We start from the raw sequence: 12,172 nt of genomic DNA, 5'->3' as shown, positions 1-12,172 counted from the left end.
ATGAAGCTACATGTGTGTATATATATATGTGTGTATATATATATATATATATATATATATATATACATATAAATACATATATAAAAAATTAAACACAGTACCTACTGTAGAACTCTCGCCTGCTCTCTGAACCTCTGAATCCCACCTGACTGCCTGGTCCTTCATCCACCTCTGCAGGTCATCATACTTGTAGTGGACCTGATCTCTGGTGATCCCAGCTCCTGACAAATATCTATTTTTCTCCATTCTGAGCCACTGATGGCCTGCTGTAAGTTCCACAGGTATGATTCCTGCAGTAGGTAGAGACAGTCTCCTTGTCAGACCAGCTTGGGGTATGACCCTGAACTTTAAAACATACCAGTACAAGAATGAGATGTGGAATTCTGATGAAAAGGATACTAGGCTGTAAACCACATTACCTGGAGTGTGACATAATTTGCTGAAACTTATTGAATTGTTTGCTGTGTAAAGGATAAATGTACTAACAGCACATGTAGCTCCATGCAGTTTCATTTTTTATGTTCCATTTTGTTGGATAAAGGCAAACCTTCTTGGAATGTAATATCAGAACAGAGATTTGTCCCATGCAGTTTGTAATTTCATAATTATTTTTAAATAGTAATATTCCTCAAATGTGATTTCACAGTTGTGTTTTACACTTGCTCAAGGCTGTTTATATGAGCTGAAATTGAGTCCTGTACCCCATTTTATGGGTTCACACAGAAAGTTCTTAAAAACTAAATCGGGAAATGGTGTGACTTGTGTTTTTTACTCTGCACATTTGATTGATATTTTTGGTACCCTGTGTTAAAACTTTGAAGGGGAACTAAGGTAAGGTAGAAATCAACAGTCAGGGTTAAATCTGGCTTTACCAGTGTTATACATGCATACATGCCCACACACATTATTGCATGCTTGAGTGTGACTGAATTGAGATTGGAATTCATGTTCATTCATGAGTTAAATATAGCCCACCCAGAGCAAGCCAAATTAATTTACATCTACATAAGAGGAAACATGTGCAATATGATGTGATTCATAGAACTCAGCATGAGTGAGCTTAATTTGCATAAGAAGTTCTTAAACCTAACTTATGCCAACTGGGCTGAGACCACAATTTTAGACTTTGCTGGGCTCTGTGCTTCTATGATTGTCCACAAAAGCATGAATGTACTAAAACCATTTATAAACAACAGAGATACGCCTAAATAATCAGACTAAATGACAGCTGATGTAATTAATTAATGGAATACAAGATATATTTTATACCCTACAGACAACATGCTCACAGCAAGCACATGCAGACATGTATTACTATTATAGCAGAGGAGGGGTCTATATCATAGCATCAAAGTTTCAAAACTTTGAATGTTATAATATCGAACCCAAAACCATGAAAGCTAAAAACCCCTAAGACTGAGAAAAGTGTTTTTTTTTTTCCCCCTGGGAAAAAAAAATTGCTGTTCCAGCACAAAACACAAAACACACAAACACTACAAACTATTTCTAATGTGGGGGGCTTCACCCCCCGTGCCCCCCACACACCCCTACTTAAATATACCAACTCTGAGATTGCACCACACTGGAGGAAATAGCAAAGCCATGGAAACAGCCCACCAAATTCTTTCCCCTGGGAAAGAATTTCATGTTCCGCGGCTTCGCTGTTGTCAGTCTTCGAGGTTTTGGGTTCGATATTATAACATTCAAAGTTTTGGGACTTCGATGTTATGATATAGACCCCAGAGGAGTACAAAGCACAGGCAGTATGGAAAAAATGAAAAGCATAACTCAGAAGTAATGGTTCAACATGGTTATCACCATGTATGTGCATTTCTGCAATGCAGTGTCATGCACGGTCCTTATTTATTGAAAGTATCATACAAGGATGGCAGGTGTCACTTTCACACTTTTGTTAGAATATGTGAGTGTTGTAGAGTGGCCTATAAAAACTATACAACATGATGCAACAGCAGGAAATAAGAGAGAGAATCAGATTTTCAAATATTCCTCATTTATATCTCATTATACCATCATTTGCATATCACTTTCTCTGAATGCTTCAGTTACTCGCATCCAAGCCCAGCTGGTGCCTCTGAATCTCACTTAGCTGCACTTAGGTGCAACCAGCTTAGCTTTCTGCTATGTCTAACACAGTGATAATGAACAGTGCTTGAAAAAGCTGTGGTTATATTAATTAACTCACACACTTGTAATTTATCTAGTGAAACTACGAAATCCTGGTTCTTGCATTTCAGAAACTATATTGAGTGACTTCCTGGAGGCACAAGAATCAGTAATTAACATCTACCTTACTGACAATTTTCCTGTTTTCTGTTTCCTTCAAGGTTGGTTCCTATTTTGGTGCAGAGCTTTGTGCTCTTGATATCAACAAGGACAATGTGACTGACTTCCTCCTTGTAGGGGCACCCTTTTTCCATAACAGAGGAGAGGAGGGCAAAGTTTATGTGTATCGTATAACCAGTGAGGTAAGATAATACTCTGCAATGCATACTGCTTTAGAAATATCAGTGATATAGTGTTCTTCTGTCCTCATCCTAATTATGTCTCATCTTGGTTTTGTGTGTGTGTGTGTGTGTGTGTGTGTGTGTGTGTGTGTGTGTGTGTGTGTGTGTGTGTGTGTGTGTGTGTGTGTGTGTGGGTGTATGTGTGTGTGTGTGTGTGTGAGTCTGTCTGTGTGTCTGTGTATGTTTATATGGGCACTTGTGTCTGTGTATGTTTATACGGGCACTTCATCCCTACCTATTTCTATACATTAAATGGTCACTAGTACTTTTGCATCGGATACCAAAAAATGTAATTATGTTATAATTCACTGTGAAGGTTATATTGTGTTATTAAACTGATTCAGTAAGCTTTGCAGTTGTTGTTGTGTCTTTCGGCTTTTCCTGGTTAGGGGTCGCCACAGCGGCACTCCGGTCTGCTAATGATTGGCAATTGATTTTTACGTGCTAAGTTGCCAGCCCTAACGGACAGCCTTCAACGAAGGTACGCCCATTCACGCATGTCTCATAGGTTCATAGGTTCATACTAGGCTATCTGCCCGAGGGCATTTATAAGCCTAGCCCATAGTTTTGTGGCTTACGCCACCCCTTTAGTTTGGAGAAACTATGCCCATTATTTTGCTGTGCCTCTGTCGAGCAGTGACACTGAGGTAACCCCTGGGGTGTATCTGCGATCTCCCATCCATTGGTCAAGATTCCTCTTGAACAAGGCCAGCGAGGTGCTCTGCCTCACATAAACCGGGATTTTGTTCCACAGCATAGGGAGTCTTTGGGTGATGAATCTATCCCTCCAGCACATCCTATTAATAACCGTGTCGAGGTTTAAGTCTCCGCCCTTGTGGCTCTGAGGGATCTAGGTTTTTGAGATGAAGCATGTTCATCAAATCTGGGTTTGACATGGCCTTGTATGTCAGGCATAGGTCACCTCTGAGCAAGCGGTAAGCAACTGAATATAACTGGAGTTCTTTCAGTCGGGCAGCATAAGACAGATTTTTGAGACCCTTTATCCTTTTGGTGAGGAACTTTTGTGGCCTCTCCAGCTGCTGCAAGTGTCGGGTCAGATACATTCCGAATGGGGCATTGTACTCGATCATTGGTCTGATGAGTGATGAGTATAGGGAGACTATGACTTCCCTTGATCTAGATGTGAATCCCTTCATGATAAGGTGGGCAATGTAGAAGGTCTTCCTAACTACTTTAGCAATATGAGTGTTGAATGAAAGGCTACTGTCAACCTGGGTTCCCAGGTCCCTAATAACTTCTTCTGTGTTCAGGGGATTGCCACCTATATGGTAGCTAGGGGTAACCTTATTTTTCCCGAAGGGTATGACTATGCATTTCTTGGCATTTAACTTTAGGCCATGGCTCTGGCACCAGTTATCCGTTTCTGTGAGACCCTTCTGAAGGATATCTGTGTTGGATGTGTTTTCAACTACAGCACCCAGTTTGCAGTCATCTGCAAACTTTGTCAGCCATAACCCTCCTGTGTTTGCTTGTACTTCAGAAAAGTAGATGCCAAACAAGAGTGGGCCCAGGACTGAGCCCTGTGGGACACCACTTGTGACAGGCTTTGAGTCTGACATGGCGCCAGCAACTCTGACCCTGTGGGTTCTGTCACTCAGCCAGTTTGCAACCCATCTTGTAATGTATGGGTTTACATTTAAGTTGATGAGTGTTTCAATGATACCCGAGTGAGGTATTGTATCAAAAGCCTTCGCCAGGTCTAGGTAGGCTGTATGGACTGCCTTTCCCTCGTCAATGGCCTTGGTGACTGTTTCGAAAAAGTCAACCAAGTTTAAAAGGCATAATCTGCCTTTGACAAAGCCAAACTGGGTTGGATCCAAAGTCTGCAAGTTCCCTATGTCTTTATTTATGAGATCCATTATGATCCTCTCCATGGCTTTGCAGATAAGGCTTGTCAAGCTAATGGGACGGTAATTTCCAGGGTCAGTGGAGGCACCGCCTTTGTGGAGTGGGACCACAGTCGCTGTACGCCACTCCTGGAGTGCGTATCCGGAGGTGAGACTAAGATTAAACAGCTGTCCTAACTGTGGGTTTAATTCCTCGTTGAGTTCATGGAGCACACAGCCGGGGACACTATCAGGTCCCATGGATGCTGTGTTCTTTGCCTTGGAGAGAGCAGTTCTCACCTGGGCGTTAGAGATGTTTGGGGGGCTACAATCATTTGGTATAGATATCTCTCCTTTAGGGGGGGGAGAAGTTTGCACTGAACCTGTCAGCCAGTATGTTGGCAATGTCTGTAGGATCAGTAATCTTCACATCATTTTGAACTAATTCTGAGCATATCTGGGAGTTTCCTCCTAGGTTTCTGACATAGCTAAAGAATGCCTTATGGTTGTCTTTAGAGTCCTTAGCTATTTTTCTCAAAATTAGCTTTGGATGATTTTATGAGAGCTCTTAGCTTTTTACTTATAGTGATCAGCGGTGTCTTACCTTTTAAGGATTTTGCTCTATCTTGTAGTAGCTTTCTCCTTTTGTTGTAGAGTTTGTTTATGGCTGGGGTCCACCAGACTGGACGCTTGCCTTTGGTACAAAGAGTCTTTGTTTTGCTTGGGATTGCCTGATCCATGCAGCCTGCAGGTGCTGGTAGAAGGCATTTGTAAGTGATTCAGCGGTTTGAGTAATGTTAACCGCCGGCTCAGGGGCCTTAAAGGAGACCACACTAGTCTTTAGAAGTGTGAAGTCGGCTTTCGAGAAGTTCTTTACTGTGGTCTTTTCATTTCGGTGGGGGCGGGATGAGGACCTCCAGCGAGATTAGTTTGTGATCAGATCTCACCAGTGAGGGGTATACTTCGGCGTTGAACATTGTGCTCCCATGTTCGTGATGATGAGATCAAGTATGTTTTCTCCTCTTGTGGGGATGGTGACTAGTTGTTCCATGGCATTTGAGTTTATGAATTCCAGGAACTTTTGGGCTAGAGTGTTTGGGCTTGAGTAGTGTTCCCAGTCTATATTAGGGTAGTTGAAGTCACCTAGTATGATGGTGTTCGGAGATACATTTATCCCTCCAGTGTTTTCAGGAAGGCCATATGAGGTTCCTGAGTTTGCGAGGGTGGCCTGTAACATGCTACAAATTGCAGAGCAATCTTGCCTATGGTTAATTGCACCTGGATGGTTTCCGATGCATCGTGCAATGCCACCAATCTTGAGGTGTGGGTGTCCTTGATGAATATGGATACCCCTCCTCCTTTCTTGGTATTGTCCGGGTTTTGGGGCGGAACGCATGATATGAGGTAAAACCTGATAGTGCCGGGGTGCTCTCAGGAGCCTTGAACCAGGTTTCTGTCACAGCACAGACATCGATGTTCTCCATACTGAGAAGGGCCTCGAGTGCATGCATCTTGAGGTTGAGACTTCTGGCATTGAGCAGCATTACCCTTAGTTTTTTCTTTGTTTTGTTCTAGGGTGGTAGGTTTAGAATTTGAGCCTTGCCTAAAAAGGCACTATGGGGGTGGCAAGAGCCTTTGCCAAAATCCAGAATCCCAGGGTGACAAGTGCAAGCCGTCCCTTGCGAAGCAGCGTGGCTTGTCCAGCATGTCATCCCAGGCAGACAGACATTGGATCCCCTTTGAATGACACCAGAGTTTAAGCCAATTGTTAAAGCTGATCATCTTATCTCTGTATTGTGGCATCATTCTTGGTGAAGGTAGGATACTGCTCAAGGTCAGGGTCATACCTGCTTGGGCTACATAATCAAAGAGCTCCTCTATGTCTCTTTTCATGTAGTCCAAGGAGGTACGTCTCAGGTCGTTAACACCGGCGTGGACAATGATTGAGTCGTACTTGTACCTGCTGTTGAGAGACCTGAGTGCATGCGTTATGTGGCGGATTCTAGCACCCGACAGGCAGCTTACTGTGACCTTCTCCTTACTCAGTCTGGTGAGCGGGACGTCAGTGTGTCTGACTATGGAGTCACCAATGACTAGTGTGTCTGGCATTGTGTTTGGCCTTAAGGGCTGTGACTGCTTGACACTCTGACTGTGTGGTCTATGTGTTGCAGGTGTTGTGTTCTGAGGTGGTAGTTGTTTGGGTGTCTGCTTTGGTGGCCTCTGCTGTTTTGGTAGATTTTTGATCAGAGCCTCCGAGTATGTCTTTGTGTGTTTATGTGTATGATTTGAGGTTGTGATGGTATTATGTGAGACTGAGTCTATAGTGTGTGTGGTTACCTTCTCCTCCTGTCTGGTCATGCCAGTCCTATGTTGAGAGAGCTCAGCCTCCAGTTTGGCCGTATAGTTGCATCTCTCGCATGTATTTGTGTTTTGTGGGAGGAGGAGAGGGTTGTCTGTGTACATGAGGCAATTGTAACATTGCCTCAATATTCCCAGGTTCACCAGCTGAGCAGGAGAGGACATTAGCAACTGATCCCTCGACATGCTAGAAGGAATAGACAGAAAAACTTAAGAAAAGGTTCTGGGGATGTGGGTGACCGAGAAATGGGGTTTGCTTTTTTGGGGTACTTTCTATAACAAGAGTGCTGTATCGAGGTGATAAGTACTGTAGGAGCAAGTGCTTCGCTATACAGATAGAGAATAGTCTACTTGGGAGTCAAGTAGAGATAATTTATAGTTGTAGGATACACTAAATAGAACAGTAGTATACTTTGAGGAAGGTAGTTTTAAGGGAAAATTTGAAGAGTGGACTTTAGGTAGCCCTAATAGTTTAAATCTGATTAACTGGCGCTGCCCTAGTGTGCAACGGTAGCAGCTCCGCGCTAAATCACGCTAAAGCGTGCTTTATAGCAGGGGGCTGGAAAAAACAGGAAATGACCCAAAATGGCCGACAAATTACTAGTTGCTGCTTCTAACCACTCCTCTGAGGACAAACAAGCAGCTCAGTACTCCCCACTCCCACTGGTGAGTAAAGAAACTACCTCTGGCCACACAAGAAAATGGAGGAACACAGAAACCAAATACAAAGCCCAGGGATCAGCAAAATCTGATCACTGGAACAACTAGCTAGGAAAGTTTAGGAAAGGAGAAATATTTTTTTTTTTTTTGTTTTTTGCAAACAGACAGAAAAAATGCAGTAAATGCTTTGTTTTCGACTAAATTGCTATCAAAGGCTGGTACACTCGAGTGTATTAGCCTGTTTGTTACTTTTAAGCAATACTTTAGCCCACAAGTGCAATCAACAATATAAGCTCACAAAAACAGGAAAATAAGGTAATAAAACAGTAATATAGACACAAACAGTAGTCGAAAAGCTCAAAAGATCGAAAAATGCAAACTAAAAAGTTTAAAAAATGCTTATGATCAAGAAAGTTGCTTTTTCTGCTCTCTGCTGGCTTAGGAACTCTGCAGGGGACCACGAGGAGCTATGCCTAGTTCTCTAATGCCAGAAAAGCCTGCCAAAGCGTGCTTTATAGCAGGGGGCTGGAAAAAACAGGAAATGACCCAAAATGGCCGACAAATTACTAGTTGCTGCTTCTAACCACTCCTCTGAGGACAAACAAGCAGATCAGTACTCCCCTCTCCCACTGGTGAGTAAAGAAACTACCTCTGGCCACACAAGAAAATGGAGGAACCCAGAAATCAAATACAAAGCCCAGGGATCAGCAAGAATCGCGCAGAAGACGCTCTAGCTGAGAGTCGAACCGGTCAGCGTCTTACTGTGAGGCGACAACGCTACGACAGCACCACCACTGCAGATTAAAATGCAAATGCAGGGCAATGCCCATTTATTTTAATGAAAGAATATATCAACCTTGTTAACTACTGTGCATCCAGAATTAATTTACTAGATGGTAATTGTGGAACATGTGGTTTAATATACCTGGCTATTTGTGCAAGTTGTTCCTCCTTCTATATTGGTAAAACAGAAAAAGCATTACAGAAATAGGATATATGAGCACAACTATGACATTAAAAAGAAAAAAAGGTTAATAGTGCTCTATATAAGCATAGTTAAACATGCAGCAACTTCAACAAATTCCTGTTTGGTGTTTTGAAAATTGTTGACATACATTTAAGGGGAGGACAATGGGAGACACAAATTGAATTCAGGGAACTAATGTGGCAACTAAGGTAAACACAATGCCCCACCCCCCTGGGATTAAATGAACACACTTCAGTTAATTCAGTCTTGAAGCTCAGGGCAGCTGAATTGTAAAGGACAATGACAATTTTCTTATGGCGTTAAATTTGGTATGGTAGTATTTATCATTTAAACAAGTGGTAACTGGTATTCTCTTAAAGTTATTCAAAAGAATGTTTTAATATTTCTCACCTCTACACATTTTAAACTGAATTAAAACCTGCAAGGTTTCTTGTTTAATATTTTAATCTGTTGCCTATTCACTGCTTCAAAAATGTTTATTTTAATGCCTTTTACTTATTATATTTTTTTCAGTGTATTAGAACATTAATTATATGTTTGTATAATTGTGTGTTTAATTAATTGGTAGAGATGACTATAAAAAAGTACTTTTCTCATATACCATTCATTTCTGATGAAGTCCATCTTGTGTAAAGCAGAAAGCTCTTAACTGATTTGATTTTACTAACTAATAAGTTGTACCTGTTGGAATTAATAAATATTTTATCTATCTAATTAGGTTCGTTTTTTTGAGGTCCACCCTTAAAATGCACAGTTTGTTGGATCTAGATACACCAAATGACATGAGCCACTAACTTGGTTGTTTCTTACAAGGTTTCCATGTTGCTATTCCATACTCTAATTTTGCTCTAATGTAACTTACAATGATTTCAGCATTTCTGGTTTCTTAGACATAGAAACCTTTTTATACAACCTATAGTTCTAGTACTATCATTAGTCAATTGGTTTGATATTTTTAGAAAAACTCAGTGCTGATCTGCCAATATACCCAGGTCCTTAAATGAATCTATAGTTTCAATCATTGTGTGCTACAGTAAATATTCACCCTTCAGTTTGTTTCTCCAAAATCTCATATGCTTAGTTTTTGATGTATTTTATCAGTGTATTATTCTCTTGTGCCCAAATGGTCAATTTAGTCAAGTTATTTTGCTGACATGCCCCATCTGTAACACATGTAATTAGTTTACCTATTTTAAAGTCATTTGAATACAGACTGTAGAATACCTCAGAAGAAACGGATCTAGAAGATACAACATACACAGGTATGGACCTAGGACAGAACCCTGTGCAACACCCTGCCTGTAAAATTGAATTTCACCTGTCCAATTGTTGTATGATACTTGCTATGTCCTATTTGTAAGCTATGCAGATAATATCGTAGTAAAATTAAATCAATACCTAGTTATACTAACTTATTTATCAGTTTTTTGCGTATGACCCTATCAACGCCTGAAGTTATGTCTATGTAAATTACATCACAGCACAATTTTTCATTTATAGGTGTTTTCCTATTATAACATGATGTTCTATAGCAAGTGATTATAGATTTATTTTTAACATATGCATGCTAATATATGATGTCAAGCCTCTGCCTTTCCAGTTCTGACAATAATTTATCCAAAATAACCTACTCCATTATTTCTGTACAACAAGAAAGTAAACATATGTGTCTGCATGACTCTGAGTTTGCCCCATTCCTCTTTTCTTAAAGAAAGGTTTAACAAGTGCATGTCTCCAGTCTTGTGGAATCTCCCCATACTTAAATGACCTAGTAAAAAACAGATGTAATAGCACTGTAAGGTCATCCTGAAGTGTTCTCATGTCATTATTACTAATTCCATCTCCTCCCTGTGCTTTGTTTGGGTCTATTTGGAGTAGTTCATTTTCAGTATAATCTAATTTAATTTCAGTACCTGAAATTACCTAGATGTTAGTAGAATAATTTGTCACCCCTTTCGTCGAGTCAAATTGTTTTGCATAAGATTTTGCCAAAATATCTATAACCTGTTGTGTTTGAGAATACATTTCAGAATCTACACATAGTTTATCAATTTGTATGTCTTTACTCCTACCACAGCTTGTATAGCTATAAAATGTTTTCCTATTAAGATCAATATCTTTATATAAAATTTCTTCAATGTTTTTTTCTCGATCTTGTCTTACACTATGGCCAGATTCATTAACGCTTATACTAATTGTACACTAACTGTGAATGATCTATATTCAAGAACATCCCTACTATTTTTTTGTGCTTTCTAGTCACTCATAAAGTTTACTTTAAGTGTACATGTGGTCTACACTTTGTGGTAACCTTTATGAATCCCCTTCAATATTTAAGGCTGCAAGTAAATCAGTAGGGAAACTAAAATTAGGAAGAAGAAGGTGTGAGTTATGCTTCTGTTGTCTGCTCATTCATAACAGTATACACTTAGCATACACTCAGTGTAGGCATTAATGAATCCAAGAGTATGGACTTCTAAGATGGCTGCACATTGAGTAACAGCTTAACTCTAGCTCTCCTAGTGTGAAAACAGAAACTGAGCAGGGAAGGCTAATAGACTTTTGTGTTTATGGGTAAATGTCAGCAACTGGCTAATAAGTGTACTGCCTGGATGCCAGGAAAAAAGAAATACAAAGCACTTCGAAAAAATCAGCTACAAAAGGTGGGGAAGAAACACTGATTGGGGAAAGTTTTGCAGCTGTTTAGCAAAAAGCAATGCAACCTCCAGACATGACTTCCAGTAACCTACAGGAAGATATAAAACAACTGCACACAGACCTGGTTAAAATAAACAAAACACTGATGGAGTAACAAATAACAAAAGGCTGGAAAAAATGGAAGAAGCTTTACACAGATATTCAGATGAGGTGATAATGCTGCAAAAATTAGAGTTGAAATGAAGAAAAGGCTGACTGAATATGAAACTGCTCAGGAAGAGATGTTTCAAAAAATAATAGAATTAGAGGACACAGCATGTAGGGAAAATCTAAGATGTTTGGCTATACCAGAGAAGCTGGAAAGAACAGACTGCATTAATTTTATTAAAGCACAATAAGCAACTGGACTGATATTCCACAGCAGAAGTTGTTAGTTGAAAGGGCACATAATGCGTATGCTTCAAACCTGGCTATAAGAAAGCAGTCTATTTAATAGTAAAGATGCAATCCTCCCAGCAGAAAGACCTGATTCTGAGAAAACTGTGGCATAAGGACAAAATACTAAAAGTGGGAGACATCAGGGTGTTTGTGGAGAATGATTACTCATTGTATACCAGGCAGAAGAGGAATAAATTCATTTGAGTATTCAGGGAATGTCGCGACACAGGTGAGAGAGTCAAACTGCTGTACCCAGCTGTCTTCAAGGTATTCTTCCCTGGAGGGACAAAATCATGTTTTGACAAAGTACATGCTAAGGAGGAAATACAAAAAGTGAGCTGTGAAACAGAAGGAGATTCTGCATCTTGTTCTTCTGGTAATAAAGACCACAGACAGACTGTACCTGTGAAACCTTTTACAATGTTTCAATGGAAAATGTTAGAGAGAAGGAAGGTAGCACAAGAGTTGACTAGAAAAATCAAGAGCAAATTGGAAATGAAGCAGAGACAGGATTTTGGAGAAGGGAAGAGAGGGGAGAAAGTTAACTGTAAGCAAAGGAAACATTTTTTCTTAATAGTAGTATTTGTGTGGTATATGGTTTTCTTTGAATGGTATAAAGTAAAGTTTTATCAGTTATTTTTAAGTGTAATGGAGATTTAAATAGGTGCTGCTGTTCTTTTATTTTTTTCTTTCTCCCA

The 12,172-nt window shown here is 40.1% G+C and overlaps 1 protein-coding gene across 1 annotated transcript in view; it reads left to right on the top strand.

Moving 5' to 3' along the window:
• ITGAE (integrin subunit alpha E) overlaps nt 1-12,172 on the top strand; it is a 1,198,231-nt gene that overhangs the window by 729,652 nt on the left and 456,407 nt on the right. The window contains exon 24 of the mRNA XM_044054873.1: nt 2,346-2,486. Coding sequence (XP_043910808.1) covers nt 2,346-2,486 — 141 coding nt within the window. The remainder of the gene's footprint in view (nt 1-2,345; nt 2,487-12,172) is intronic.

Source organism: Protopterus annectens, chromosome 13.part0 (assembly GCF_019279795.1).
Source record: "Protopterus annectens isolate FY-2018-M chromosome 13.part0, PAN1.0, whole genome shotgun sequence".
Taxonomy (NCBI): domain Eukaryota; kingdom Metazoa; phylum Chordata; order Ceratodontiformes; family Protopteridae; genus Protopterus; species Protopterus annectens.
This window is presented reverse-complemented; position numbering and strand designations above follow the sequence as displayed.